At 42.8% G+C, this 16,305-nt stretch overlaps 1 protein-coding gene across 2 annotated transcripts in view; it reads left to right on the forward strand.

Annotated features, from left to right (window-relative positions):
• ADAMTSL3 (ADAMTS like 3) overlaps positions 1 to 16,305 on the forward strand; it is a 1,638,295-nt gene that overhangs the window by 1,164,819 nt on the left and 457,171 nt on the right. For both annotated transcript variants that reach the window (XM_069625001.1, XM_069625002.1), the window contains exon 12: positions 9,116 to 9,166. In XM_069625001.1, the coding sequence (XP_069481102.1) occupies positions 9,116 to 9,166 (51 nt within the window). The remainder of the gene's footprint in view (positions 1 to 9,115; positions 9,167 to 16,305) is intronic.

Genomic DNA, 16,305 nt, shown 5'->3' on the forward strand with positions numbered 1-16,305 from the left:
ACAGCAATGTAACCGAAGCTGAACTAACCAAAGCTGAACTATCAATCTTGCACAACAATGTAACCGAAGCTGAACTATCTTGCACAGCAATGTAACCGAAGCTGAACTATCAATCTTGCACAACAATGTAACCGAAGCTGAACTATCTTGCACAGCAATGTAACCGAAGCTGAACTATCTTGCACAGCAATGTAACCGAAGCTGAACTATCAATCTTGCACAACAATGTAACCGAAGCTGAACAAACCTCTTGATGCCTTTGCGCGCTGATACCTTCGGGTCTGGCGTGCATTATAAATAATAAAACAAACAAACAAACAAACAAGGAGTGCCTTTTTTAGAGCTCATAGGCCTTGGTAGATTCAGTCACATCAGGCTTTGGAATGTGTCTTTGGAGCAGTGAGAAGTAGGCCTCTCTGTGGAACCTTCCTGTACAGAAGTCTCTCTCCCACTAGAGGGCAGCACATCCCACGGGGTAAAGGATGACACCTGATAATGCCCTGTCTGAGTGCCCAACCCCCTAGACCAGATGCACAGGCAGGTGCTGTAATCAGGCCAGCGCTTTCCAATGTTTAGGATGTATTTATGTTGTGCAGAGTCAAGGGGCAATGCTCAATGAGGAAGGCAACAGGAATATTGATGGGAAAGCTTTTGATTCTGGTCCACATTGCACACAACAGTCAATTCAGGCACAAAGCAGGCCTCTAACCCCGAATTCCCATTGGCAAGGCAGCTTTGATGATGACCCTCTCCTTTGAATGGACATGTGTCCCAATGTATAAAAGGTACAGCAATGTGAAGAGGACTTCAGGGCCCAGATAGAAGTCCTGGGAGATTGCTGCCTGCACAGCGGATGCCAGGGGCTTCTCTGTAGACAGTAGAAGCAGTTGTGCATGGACCGCTGCCCCTTTGCAATTGGTTATCGCTTGCTCTGGACAGGCGGTTACCTTTCAATTCTTGGGGACTACATAAACTACACTCCTGAGTCGCAAAGTCCATTTTGTGCATTGGAACCTGGTATATTGCATCTGTGAAGCCTGACAGTTTGAGTAGCGCAGGCTTTGCATATGCAACATGCTTCGGTACATCTGGTCCCTGACTTTTTGTTAATCTAGTACTTTCTGCCTTGTTTGTTTCAAATAAGGATGATGTTTTTAATGAAAACGATGTCACAGTTCCCTTTTCTGTCACTTCATTTATTTCTCGACATTCCTTTGGGTCTCCAATCCTAGGGACTGCAATTTTTCTAAAACATCAGAGCAGCCCCCAAGTGAATAGACCAATTAGTACATCATCGGAAACAAGCAGTAACCCACCCCAACTAAGCAAACACGGATAAATAGCACACTGCCCATATTCTTTCTGAGTATGCTTTTTCGTAAGCTCCTGCTATGGTCATAATGCATAATTTGCCATTTGTTATAAAGCTATCCGTTACAGTTACGCCATTTTCTCAAAATGGCTCTTAAAGTTAACATCAGAGAACCTTTGACATTCATTAAATGTCCAATCCCCATGTCACCTCCCTGGTCATTACTGTCACATGGCCAAGGGAACACACTGACAGCAGAATAAAGTTAAATGGTTTTATTCGGGGTTTTATTCAGCAAATGTAAAACATGAGACTATTGCATGGTGATTGGTTCAGGATGGCGGTAACATAAAACATCTTGGGAAACGTAGTCCTCTCCCCCTCTGTTACACCCCCCCCTCTCCTGTGGATCAAAATCTCTCTCTTCACTGTAGCACACACCTCTTCTGGGATTAGGCCCCCCACATCCCTTCACTGGCACACACATCACCTCTGGGGCTCAAAGGGCTCTTCTCTTCTGTTACACATCCACTCTTCTGGGGATCAAAGCCACTCTCTCTTACTACTCTTGGGTCTGGGATCTCTTTCTTCTGGTCTAAGGGGCATCCTCTCCCCCTCACTAGTGCACACCCCTCTTCTGGGGGTCAAGAGGCTCTTCTCCCGCTCATTGGAGCACACCCCTCTTCTGGGGTGCAAAGGGATCTTCTCCCCCTAACTGGGGTGGTCTATTCTGAGGTTCAAGGGACACCTCATCTTCACTGGAGCTCACCCCTCTTCTGGGGCACCATAGGGCTCACCTCTTCCTCCCAGGAGCACACTTCTCTTCTGGGGTTGAGCGGGCTCTTCTCTCTCTCTCATTGGAACATACCCCTCTTCTGGGGGTCAAGAGGCTCTTATCCCGCTCACTGGAGCACACCCCTATTCTGGGGTGCAACAGGATCTTCTCGCCCTAACTGGGGCGGTCCATTCTGAGGTTCAAGGGACTCCTCTCATCTTCACCGGATCACACCCCTCTTCTGGGGTACAAGGGTCTCACCTCTTCCTCCCAGGAGCACACTCCTCTTCTGGGATTCAGCAGGCTCTTCTCTCTCTCATTGGAACACACACCTCTTCTGGGGTTCAAGGCGTTCTTCTCCCACTCGTTGGAGCCCATCCCATTTCTGGTCTCGATGGGTTCCCCCTTCTCTGGTGCTCTACAGATTTCTCTCAAGAAACTCGCCTCCTGTCAGCAACTCAAATAGAAGAGAAAAGGGTGGAGTTTTGTGAGAGAGACTGTGTGTGTGTGTGTGTGTGTGTGTGTGTGTGAGAGATAGAGATAGATAGAGAGAGAGAGAGAGAGAGAGAGAGAGAGAGAGAGAGAGAGGGTAAGAAGAGTAGAGATCGTTGTAGCACTGAGAGCAAGGATTGTCGTTACGAGGGAAGACGAAAAAAGAGGGCGTTTGAGGGCAGAGACAGGAGAAGGGAGATAGAGACTGAGAAAGAAAGAGGGAGTGAGAGAGAGTTGTAAGAAAAGGAAAAGGTGTGTGGAGATGGAGGGTAGAAGAAGGGAGGTAAGACCAAAAAGCAGACTATAGAGAGAGGTAGAGACCAGTTGGATGTTGGAGATAGGAGAAGCGCCAGAGACCAGTAAGATCAGAGATGGGCGTATGGAGAGAGAGAGATAGCGTGACAAGGGGAGGGTGTGTGAGAGAATAAGGAGAATCTGTGGATTTAAGTATTTTGCAGGAAATAGAACCATCAGGAAAACTCATCAGGACCCTGAAAAGCCCTTGAGCGTGGAAGTTGGAGAAAGCCACTGCCTGTTGGCCCCAATTTAGGGTAAGGGATAGATCTGGGGTGTTGGGGTCACCTGGCGAAAGTATACAGTGTTTGGGGAAACATTAGGGTGGAATAGGGAAGCCTGTGCTAGGGAGGTTGGATCCCACTTGGAGGACAGGGTAAGCGGCATGCACCACCCCAACTTTGAGAACTCCAGTAGATTTGAATTGGAAAATACCTGGTTCTTTCTTTTCTAATAAAAAGTAAAAAGAATTAGCCTTTGTATGATTTGTGTAGTGAAATGTCACAGTAGATACCAAACCAAAGGCTAAACATGAATTATAAAAGTGTTTCAAAGATCCCAAAAGCAATGTAAAAAAGCAAGAAAATCCCAAGAAAAAACTTCAGGACATATCAAAGTGCAAATCAGAATTTTAGGGAAAACCTCTGTGGAGCTGATAAGCACTCAGGCCAAGGAAGCCGTGCTGACGCAACAAAGTGCAGTGGAGGTCAAAATCCGAACAACCACTTAAAGGAAGGGACCTAAAAGACCAGGGCTCTCTCCTGTGGCAGTCTGAAACTCAGAAGTGAGTGCAGGAACGCTTAAATTCTTGAAGTATGAGAAACTGCAGAGTGTCAGTGAGTTTTTAATTATGAACCCTGAGAGGGAAGTAGTGAAACGGACGTTATCTAGTGCAAATGGAGCCATGAGTTCAGTTCCTGAACCCATGCGGATGTACTTGGCCTCATTGTAAGTGAGGTATAACTTACACCATGGCCGCTAACACTTCCATGTTCCGGGATGTTTTTACACCACTAGTCCAGGCCCTGCAACATCACTGTGCATTGCTCGCATCAGAAACATCAGAAATGGCAGCCGGAGAGCTTTCTGCTCGCATAAAATCCCCCAGAAGTGCCCAGGAAAAATCTGAAAAATAGGCCGCTATCCACTTTTGCCTATGTCAGTGGTAACACAGGAGACCACTGCCAAAACCCATCATTTGGCTGCCCACAGAGCAAAATGACTGCAAAAGAAACACAGAGCTGTGTGGAAATCCTTTTTCTTGGTTGTCAAATTTGCAAAAATCATGGCTCACAAACCACCCAAAAGATCCAACCTCCTTGTTGGGTGTTAAACATCATTCCACTTCAAGAATCCACACAAATATAATGTCAGCAGAAGTATATGATATCAGAACAAAATCCACTTTTAAAGATGCTTGCTGCAAAGAAATATGTCAAAAATGAGTGCAATACCATTACTATCCTCTGTCAGACGCTGGCGATCTCTAAATCTGTCAGGTTACAATTGTGTCTCAAAAGCTAAATATGCCGAAGAGGGGACTTCCATCAAATGCAATATAGGGTGCCACACATTGATTTTCATGTTGAAAAAGACTGGAATTGAAGATATGTTTGCTTATTTTAAATTTGTACTGTCATTTTTCACAAGGAACAATGTCACAATTGACCATAAGGTAACCTGATTCAGCTAAAACATCAAAGAGGTTTCCCACCACTGAGAACACACCACCCTGTTCATTCCCACCAAAAGGAGAGAAGATCTCATGGGGTTGCTAATGAGAAGAGGAGGAGACTTCCTCTGCTGCTCTGGGAAAGAGACAATGGGTTCCTTGAACTGAAAGAAAATGCTAATTCGGGTGTGACTGACACCAACTGCCTATGAAGACAAGCCCATGTGACTCTCTAGCCCAGCCAAGACCTTGGAGGCGGAGACAAACCATTGTGTGTATTGAGAGAGCACAGAAATTATTGTTTTGGGAAAAGACTTATAAAATATTCTACCGAACTGACAAAAATATGGAATTTAGAGATTATTAAAATGAAAATATTGCTCACAAGTTGAAACTACTCTGGAAATTTTGCGACTTTCATAGACTGAACCACGAAAAAGTTCATATTCTAGCAATTGTGATTATGTTAGGAACATGAAAAATTACAGGAATATGCCCAGAGGGTATGTGCATGCATGTGTAAAAATTGGTACAGAACTGACACTGAGTAACCGCCCAAAAGTGCAAAAAAATGTAATTTGTTAACCAAAACTCGTAGGAAGATGAGGCTTGGACAGAAACGTACCTTAGTCAATCTGTCATGTAAATATGTATTATTAACAAGTTGTGCATATTGGATATATGTTTTTTGGGAAAAATAGATTTTCTGGGTGAGAACAAAGGGGAGGGATTTTCTCTGGACCCTAAACACTGTGTCACTCTGACACATGATGACACATCATGACACACTGTTCCCTTCTCAAATCAGGAGAGGGGGGATTCTCTGACCTATCAGATCCTTAGAGGGTTGGACATAGTATAATCAGCCTCCCCACCCCTTTGGAAGATGGATAAATAGGGACTGTTGGGGAGCCAGAAACATGGACATTCACTCATCACTGATCTACCGGCGAAGCGCTCTGCAGGAAGAGCCCATCTCCAGAACCAGACTCCAGAACCCTGAAGCAGAGCCCCAAGCCAAAAAGCTGAACTCTTCTGAGTGGGCCTTTAAAATCTTGCAACCTGATTTTAACCCCTAAACTTCCACGGGGTCTAACCAATTCAACAGCCTGGCTGTGCTGTGTTGGCTACCTCTGGCCAAGAACCCTTGCTGGAACCCAAGATCCAGAGCAGCCCAGCAGAGCTGTAACCCAGAACCCATCAGATCCAGTCTAAGAGGCCGTGCAGACCAGAGTGCCTTGCGGAGAGCAGAGTCCAGGTGCCCTGAATCTTGTCCGGTGGTGAACGAATTCCTGCCAAACCTTGGACCAGATCTTTGACAGGCCCATTCCATTCCAAAGCCATAGTAGTGAGTATTTAGCATAGAACTGTCCATAGTCATCCCTTAGTATTAAGTAATCCCATCCAAACCATTCCAACACATCCATAACTGCATTATTGAATCTCTTTTGTCTATCTTGAATTCTTCTCTCATCCACATAATCCTGTGATAATTGTAGTGATAATCATCTTGGCGCTAATATATATTTTCTGGAGAAAGGCAATCGTCTCAGGCAGATAGAAACCATCCGGAGGCGCCTCTGGATTGGTGGCTGTGCTGTCCGTGTAGTTTGCGGCTCCATAGACTCTCTAGTGTTAAGAAATCTTTGTTCCAAATCTTCAACAGTGCATCTTTCATTTTGAAATCTTGACTCTTTTGAGAAAAATAGACCTTTCCTAAAACCTCTGTAACTTCTGAACTGTTCATGCTAGGAACCAGATTTAAATGTCATTTTGATGCTAAAATCCTCAGCTATCAAACAAACATATAATGCATTCCAATGCCTTATAATTTTGCTGTAATCACGTTTTTTCGTGCGCTGAAAAGTTTGCCGCGATTTCGCATTTGGCTCAATTTCACCACATGTAAAAACAGCTATTTCTTGCTTTCAACTTCTGAATTTCGTTTTCCATCTGCTAATCTTTCTACAATCATTGCTAGTGTTTCCCTGAACCAATCCAAAGCAACCCTCACTAGTTCTGAATCCTATTTAGCGAATTAAAACCATTTTTAGCATTTTTTCCATCACTTGATATTACATTCCAAAGCATTTGACCTGTTTAAAACCAGCCCTGTTTCTCTCTGCTTGCTGGGGGGAATCGGGATTGAAACTGCAATTGTTGATTGTTATTCCTGAAACCTGTGTGCCCTCATTCCATCTCTTCATATTGCATATTGGGAGGGGGAGTAATAACAGGGGGAAAGAGTGATCACATTGTCTTTGGGTTGAATTAATATCAAGTTTATTTCTGTGTTGCATTCTTTCATATCACTGCATTTCCTTGAACCCACACAAAGTTATTCTCTGCTACATTATTCTTCCTATTCATACTCCTAATTGATTAAAGATATTGTTGATATTGTAATATTACCCATTGCTGATCATTGTTCATATTCATAATAGTGTGATATTTAGATATTGTTCATATTCAGAAAAGTGTGATATATATATACGTGATCAAGCGCTCAGGGAAGCGCGAAACGCGTCGTTAAGGACACTGCCTAGGCGTCCTGTATTGTCTGCTGTGTGTGCTTGCCTCATATATATATTTTTGTACTTTTCATTAAAACTCGATCTTTTTCATCTAGTTGGATTCGAGTTTTTTTTATTTTTGTTGGGATCTATTGACTTCATGCATGGAGTGCAGGTTTTTCTATCCTCCATGTGGTAACATATATATATATATATATATTGTTCAATTCTTCAAATACAACTTTTAATTTGCAAAACAAACCTCCTTCTTGGTTCAGTGAGACCGGGGGGATTCAAAGAGAGGGGCGTTATATAAGGGTACATCATCCAGAAATAAAATAGCTTTTGACAAAAAAATATAAAATTAGGGATTTCCATTGGGTATCCCAGACTAGGCATTGACTTAGGTGGAGTGCTGGTTTGAAACCACTTACAATGTTTACCTGCCCGCTTAGTGTACTTTAGATTTTAGTTTTTGTTTGGGGTTTTAAAAGTCACACGAATGCACGCAGGCCAGAGTTCCCGTGCCTTTGTACACCCTACCAGAAAACGAGCACCAATGCCACTGCTTTGCACGTGGCTGGTGAGCGGCATCACAACGAAGCCCTGTGGATTTCTCCCTGTTTTATTACAGGTGTAAACACCAGGTGGAATCCATAGTGGTAGATTTTGCAAAAAGTGGTAATTGCATTCAGTGAACCAGCATGTTTGCACTTGCACTTGCCTTGGGTCCCCTTATATGCAATTTTCTATTACGTGCAAGTCATAGAGTAATAAAAGGGTGGTAGAGGCAAAATCACCTTAACTCCTTTCTCACACACCATTTTTCAAAAAAGTGTAAATGCTGCACGCAGTTTTCACATGTCAGACAGAATTTACAATGTATCCATATAGAATACCTCTGTTTTTAGCTGGTGCAAAAAAACAGGCACAATCATTTGGTTTTGCACCAGCATAAAAATGTCATGCTGGCTTAAAACCAGGCAGTGTTACCGTTTATCGTGCAAAAAGAAGGCAAAAAAAATCACTTCATTTCTGCTTACCACCTGCAAATCTGTAGAAACTTCGCCAGTGCATGGAAAAAGGTGTTAAACCTGGCGTAAGCGTCACCATTCCCCTCCCCCCGGTTTCTATTCCTTTACTTACAGTGCAGGCGATTGGAAAATGATTCTCCTAGGGTTTCAGAGCGTCCACCTGCATCAAAATTAGATGAGGGCAGATGTGCTGCATTTGTAAGTTTATTAACTGTGTACATTTGGGGCACAATTCATGGAATATTTTCCCAGTTCAAAGTGACTTTGCACTGCTGAAAGTGAATTGGCACTGCTGAAAGTGAATTGGCACTGCTGAAAGTGACTTTGCACTGCTGAAAGTGAATTGGCACTGCTGAAAGTGAATTTGCACTGCTGAAAGTGACTTTGCACTGCTGAAAGTGAATTGGCACTGCTGAAAGTGACTTTGCACTGCTGAAAGTGACTTGGCACTGCTGAAAGTGAATTTGCACTGCTGAAATTGACTTTGCACTGCCGACACAAACCCTGATTCACGGAACCGTGCAAAGTGTATTTTTGCCGTGCAAACTCATTTTGTACTGCAAACATGACTATACTCTGAATTTGTCCGGACTTTGCACAGCAAAAATATACTTTCAACAGTGCAAATTCACTTTGCACTGGGCAAATATTCCATGAATCTGATTGCAGCTGAGTATTTGCTATCAGAGGTCGGAGGTCCAGTGCAGACCACCGTGAAATTGACCCCACTGTGTGATGCGTCTCTGGTCGTTACTCAGTAGTAACTGGAAATCACTGAGTTGCGTTGGATTGCAAGGATCTCTTCGACCGCACCCAAGCAATATTAATCAAATCATTTTTATTATAATACATTATGCGATAGAATACCATCTGTCAATAATGCCAATTTCTGGACAGATACTTCTTTTCTATTAGGTGATATTCCTTATTGCAATGTTTTGAATTGTTTTCCAATGGGTATGAACAGGTGCAGCATCACTTTTCATGCATGAACTGGCTTAATATTTATTCTATTTTTTACAGTGATGGTTTTAAAGAGATTATGCCTTATGACCACTTCCAGCCACTTCCTCGGTATGTATAATTACAACAAATTATTTATTTGTTTGCAACAAGTTTTATTGGAGGTTTTCGGGATTAGCATCCCAGTCTAATGCCAGAAGTGCTTAGAACATGTTCCTTTCACAGACTACAGCCTTTGTGCAGTGTGCTGCCAGAGTGTGAGGGCAGATGCTGGGCAGTACCCAGTTCTGTGATCGTTTTGGAATGTGTGAACAGTCAGCGTACCCATGCTTGACTGATTTCAGAACTGGCCCCATTAGGAGTCTGGCATCTTCGCAAGCGCCTCCCACTGCCCTACATGTGGGGAGGCCTTCGCAGCCACTCCCCCAGCCGTCCATCAAACCAGGAAGAGTTGATGGAAAATGTTACCTCTGTAGCAGGTGGTCCAGTTTGACAAGTTTTCTAATGTGTAAAATTAAGATGATTTTTCAAAGGTTGCAGCAGAGTACAACGTGTTCAACATATACTACAGTGTGGCTAGTTTACGGATTAAGCGCTTTTGCCTTTGACATGGGGCAAGTATGCACTATGAGAATTGCAATGCCGGCAGTGCCAACTCAACCCTCCATCTTTCCAAAGTAAAAAAAAAACTGATTACCATTAAAACCGATCACAATAACAGTGCTTAGTGGCAAGAGGAATCTGCATGAAGCGCCATTAAAACAGATATTGTTATAACAGAGATAATGCTGAAATGTTATGTATAGTAACGACAATGCTAATATGTTATGTATAGTAACGACATGTAAACACAGATGATATGTTTTGGCAAATGTAGTCTCTTCGTTTTCCACTTAGCCTTTAGGACTGGACTACCTCAATCTATTTAAATATTCTCAGCCCAACATAACCAGCTAACCAGTGCCAACGGCCAGTGCCCACAATGAAGGATATTTACAATCCTTCTAACCTAGGCTTAAGGGTAGAACTAGAGACATATGGCATCAATGAACTAATGAACTTGAGCTCTTTATAATATTGGGTAAGCATACAGTCTATCTTGCTCCTGAATACTAGCATTTCTAGAGAGGTTATCAATGCACCCTCAGACAGTGTCTCTCCACCATCACCTCCTGGGTGGCCACTGTGACGATTTGCTAGGTCTCGTCACTTCTGCCCAGGGGGTGACATTTCCAATGAGGCTAAGGAGATGAGGCCACTACCTAATTGTCTCCTTGGGGTGGTAATAGGCAGGAGGACCTCATAGGGAGGGACCCCCCTCCTGGGGTTAAGGACATACACCTGGGGAAAAGCCTCCCTAAAACTGTCACATAACCCCCTACCCTGATGGTCACACTTTTCTCCCACCATTGATAGGGAAACCATGTGTTAATGTAAAGCCATGACTGTGACAAATGTAAAATATAGTGGGACGAAGAAGAGCATGAGAAGCATGTGGAAACAATATATGCAAAGCCAGCCAAGGACTGTAATGAGGTGGCTCACTGGAGGCATGATGAGTGCCAAAGAGATTTTCCAAGATGGTGTTGACGTTACGCCAGGGTGGAGTCAACAGTATAAAGTATAAAGCAAAAATGAACTAAGGTGATCACACCGCGGAAGACAGGAATACGTGAACAAGACTTGGAAAGTTCAAACTTGGAATGCTGTCGCCGATCGGCAGGAGCATCCTAACTAGTGCCGTTACAAGCGGCTCCTGGCCAGGCATGGAGGAGGGCAAGGCATGGCCACCTGAAGATGATCTTTATTAATGGAAATATGTACATGCCGTGGCTGTGATTGTTGAACTGGTCATCACAATGAATATGGCAAATTATAATTTAAAACAATAATTGTGAAAGATATGAAAAACACACAAAAAGTAGTTCACAAAATCAGCAAAAACATGCAAACGTGGATTTCTGCAACTTAAGGGTGTGGTTCCCAACAAATAAAAAGGTGTCACTTGATTGTCAGGTCTTCTTGCTGTTTTACATTGAATGGTGCAGCCGAAACAGCCGTGTCTCTCCAGGAAGGGGACGAGAACAGGACATTGCTGGAGCGCCCTTAGTGGTGGCATGACCGCAGAAAGGTGGACTGTCCGATCTAGAACAACACCGAGACCACCAGCCTGCCTCACAGCACTGCAGGAAGCAAGAAGGTGGAGGAGAGACCCCCGCGACCCTTGTGAAGAACCAGAACTATGGCCCCAATGTACTGCAGGTAATGGGAGCAGCGGGAAGACCTGGTGGGGTCTGGGAAGAGGCCCAACTCAAACAGAGTACATCAGGAGTCATCTCGCCCGTCACAGTCATCAGCCCAGGACCAATGCCCAAGCAGAGTACATAGTCATCTCCCTCGTCACAGTGGTCATCACACTATCACTGCCCAAGCAGAGTACATTGGAAGTCATCTGCCTCATTGCAGTGGCCAATCCAATACCACTGCCCAAGCAGAGTGGAACAAGAGCCACCTCCCTCATCACAGTAATTCACCAAATACCTCTGTTAAAACAGAGGGCATCGGAAGTTGTCTCCCTCATCGCTGCGGCCCAACAAACACCATTGGAAAGCCCAAGAGCTTTGGGAAACAATCCCCTCAATACGATATTGAAACCAGTAGAGAGACATTTTCTACTTCCTGGAAGGAGTTAAATACACTAATACAAGTGTTCTGCAAGAGTGCTTGAAGGCTACTGTGGATAACTTATATAGAAGGACCAGGAGAAGGGAGTCATTCTCCTGGTCCCTTGTGATGGGACACTGAAGGAGTAACTCCTACTATAAGACTGAAGCAACCAGGAGAAGGGAGTCATTCTCCTGGTGAAGGAGTCACAAACTTCCCTTTAGTTAAAGACTTTTATGCTTATAGTGTTATAGCTAGATTAGTTGGTTTCTGACGGGACGGAGAACATTTCATTTTGATGGACATTCTGACAGTTCACTTACTTTTTCATAGGTTGAGGCAGGGCAAGAGCCTTTGAAATAGGTAAAGATAGGGTGTCCTAAATTACACAATAAAGGTTTATAGCCCTCAAAATTACCCCTCCTTGTCAGTCTCCTTCTGTGACACCCTCACACCATCCTAAAACTCAACCCATCCAAAATGGAATAGTTACTCATCTGCCCTCCCCCGTCCACCCAGCAGCCACAAACTAGACTTCCTCATGAATCAAAGAACTCACCACAGACAATGCACACATATCTCTCTCCGCACCATTGAAGTCCCTAGGCTACACCATGAACCCCCCACCTATCCTTCACACACAACATTGCTGTCATCACCAATGCATGCAACTTTGAGCGATACCACATATGCAAGATAAGATGCACCCTTCCCCCTGTTGACATCCGCACCACAGTCCATGCACTAGGTCTCTCCAGGCTGGACTACAGAAATTCTGTCACCACTCAACTCCCCAACAACACTCTCATCCCCACCCACCTGCAACTCATACAGAACGCACCAGAATCACTCATTTTGGATCTACCAAAAGACTCACACATCACCCCAGATCTCTCGCAGCTCCACTGGCTACGAATACCCCAGAGGATTGCTTTCAAAGGTCGTTGCATCATATAGAAAGCCATCCACCGTGAAATTGCATGTACCATTATAACAAACTTAAACCCATCACCCACACTAACACCAGACAAGCCGGCCAAAATCTCCTACACATTCACTCTGCAAGCTAACATGCACACAAAAACATGCATTAATCGAATGGGCACCCTGAGCCTGGAACACCCTCCTACACCACATCCGGACTGTACTTTCCATCAGCACTGTGCACAATTACTACAAACGACCTCTTTCCCCACTCCTAATCCAGCCAGACCACATCCATTGCAATCCTTTGTCTAGCCTAATCTTCCTATCCTATTCTGAAAACATTGTCCTTTCTTTTTAACCTCCTCCCTTCTGACCTTTTTAAGGCACTAGGTAGGGCCAGAGCTCTATAAAAGTTTAAATAAAATCCAATAATAATGTAGGAGATTGGTGCACTCTGAGTCAAATTCATCACAGACCAGCTGCTACTCAAAAGTGATCATAATATGTGGGACACTCAATAGAATATAAATAAGGATGATACATTACAATTGTTTAATCCCTGTTGGACCCAGAGTTAAACTATCCCAACAGTAACCTGAGCTAGAGCAGGTTCACATCCAGTTATGTTGACTTGAGTCAAGGACATTCCAAGATGTTAAACTTTAATTGGCAATGACCCACGCTCCTGCCTTTGGAACTGTATAGATAGGATGTGGATACTACTGAAATTGGGGCACACAATCAACCCCAGGAAAGGATCATTGTAAGAAAGGTGCCACCTGTCACTGGCGATTGCACATAAAGAAATGTTCACATAGTGCAACTGTACGTATGAGAATGTATTTAATTGTGTAGTGGAATTGCCATACAAGAGGTAAACATGTGTTTCACTCATTCCATTCTTTTTCATGTAAATTTAATCTAATTTTAATGGTGTTTCCATATGAGTAATGGCGTGTTTCTGTCTGCGGCTTTTGTGATTGTGTATAGATATAAAAAGGTGTGTGTGTGTCTGTGTGTGGACATTGCGCCTCTAGCCTGCCATGTTATACTTGCCATGCCAGATAATGCCTGCGAAAGGATCCATCTGTCAATTGATTTGATTTCACTTTGAAATGTTGTGCTAACCTAGGTATCACAAGTTTAATACCATACCAAGAAAAAAATCCCAGCCCTTTGTTACATGACAAAAAATATGTGGTTTTGAAATAAGGGGTAGAATGTAAAAATCAAGTATATCTAATCATACAACTTGGCATATGTGCTCTCAAGTTTATTATCCCAAATACATGTTCTAAAACCAGTCAGTATTCAAGACTAACCCTTAGAACTAATCCTCTGCACGGAGGCCAGTTCTAGACTCACTGCGCGTGCAATGTGTCCTTAGGAATGGCATGTCATAATCTTGTCTGAAATGCACAGAACACAGAAAACACTGTTCACAAAATGTAGATAAGCTTAAAGCGCCATGCAGTGGGCTGCAAATACCATGCTTTGGTGCAACACGCCTAGCAGAAAAGGGTTGCCTAGAGCTGCAAGAACTGCACAACATTGTTTTGTAATTGCTCATCAGAAAATGAATTCACATATCCGCACTTCCTTAGGCACTGTTTACTTGGTGTCAACAACGATGAGATAAAACCTTTCAACAAGTCAATATGCACTTGCAGGAAATCCTATGGACTAATTTGACATGGGTCGCATGGAATACTGCCATATTCACTAGTTATCCAATAGCATTGCATTGCTCCTACCTCCAGAACAGCCAGCAGAGCAAGATTAGCATTTGCTGTAGAGCACATGAGCACAGAGAATTAGAATAGGGTTACCATTTCTGAACCTGCATTGTTTGCTCTTTGTTCAGTGGCTTATTTGCACACTGCCATGAATCCACTGGGACACACTACCACAACGAATTATAATACAGAGTCACTGTTATGAGTTGCATGTATTTTTTTTCAAGGTTATCAAGAAGAGTTTGGTCTGGTTAATGTTGTTGTGGGTGTTGAAAGTTCAGCAATAACAGTTTATGAAGGATTTTAGGCGCTCTCAATGAATTGATTTCACTTCTCTCACCACCCAGCAGTTCCTCTGTCACATTTCCCTTTAAACACTTTGACCTTGGGCACGCCAATGTTCCCAACATAAACCATTTTCTATTGTAGAGCGTGTTTCCTTTCGTTTTGGTGTATGTGACCCAGTTTTCCACCATGCAATGTTTCTACCACCCAAAACTGTTCCCAGTTCACTATGGGACCTATGACCGAATTTCCCAATTTCCAGTGTTCCCTTTTGCCAAATATCCTCTCACTTTGCCAGAGTACTCCCCCGTGCCATTGGCATGGGTGCTTTCCTCTCCCTGGCTGCAGACCGAAGTTTGAATCTCGCCAGGAAATGTTTTTTCAAATGTTTTCAGTGAACACTTCGAAACTTGGCAAGTTGTCCCTGAGTTAACTTCTTTGCAACTCATGTTATTCTATGTTGCTATGTAAAAGTTATGTTACGTTACTTGATATTTGTGTAACGCCTCCTACCATTTGTTATGTGACATATATATGGTTATTTATACCGATTATACACACATAGTATATAATAATATAAATGTAATAAAAAATACAAACAAGACAAAAATACATACAATAATAATACAATATATTCATAGTATTTATGTATCTATTAAACATACTAAATCAAAACGAACAAATATATATTATAATACATATATACATTTAATGAATATAAAATATAATGCACATATATTTCTATATTTTTGTTTCTCATTTATTATACACATGTATTTAGGATGAGAGAGGAATTTGACTTTTCTCAGCAGTTATGGGGTTGCTGAATAATCAATTGAAAGCGTAAAAATGCCAGTGCGATATTCCTGGCGGGATATCTGGTTGTCTGTCGGCTACACTGCAGCAGAGAGAAGGGGCTTCAATGAGAGAATCGCTATCATCTGTCCAGGCCAAACCCTTGACCCCAATGCAAAAGAGACTTTTATTTGTTTTTGGGTTGCAGAGAATGTTTATATTTCTAATTTCAATTGAAAAGGGGAGCTTACATTTAATTCTATGAAAGACACACTGTAATCACCAAATGAATGATTTCATATAAACCCATGAATGGAGTAACATGAAGAGTATACTCCTATATTATGCATCGCATACATCTAGGTATCATTTATTTGGCAATAATCTAATGCTCTGTCCAATTACATGACCATTAAGTCTCAAGAGTACCGCCACCGGGGGCATAACATTCATCATCTGCTTCGTGTGTTAGGCAACATGTTATGTTATGAATCTTTTAATCTGTGTCAGATTATCACCATTGTACTGGGGAGACCCCGGGCCGGCCCATAGAGTCAGGGTTTGCTCTGGAGTACTTTTAAGACGAGATAGATGGATAGGGGGTGCAGATTTATAACTCCAACACCAATTAATAAGGACAACTCAATGGTTTGGCAAAGGGCGTCAGTTTAATGACAAGTACAAAAAACGGGGAGTCATGGAAATCAGCAGTGATGCGATCATCCGTCTTGCTTCAACTTCAACGAACTTCATTCAAACAATAATATTTATGCTCAAAACTCGTCATATTTGACGTGTAATACTCAAAAGTTAATAAGCATTTCTATTGGTTCGGAAAAGGTA

The sequence above is a fragment of the Ambystoma mexicanum genome, chromosome 11, assembly GCF_040938575.1.
Source record: "Ambystoma mexicanum isolate Mex_15411 chromosome 11, UKY_AmexF1_1, whole genome shotgun sequence".
Classification (NCBI taxonomy): domain Eukaryota; kingdom Metazoa; phylum Chordata; class Amphibia; order Caudata; family Ambystomatidae; genus Ambystoma; species Ambystoma mexicanum.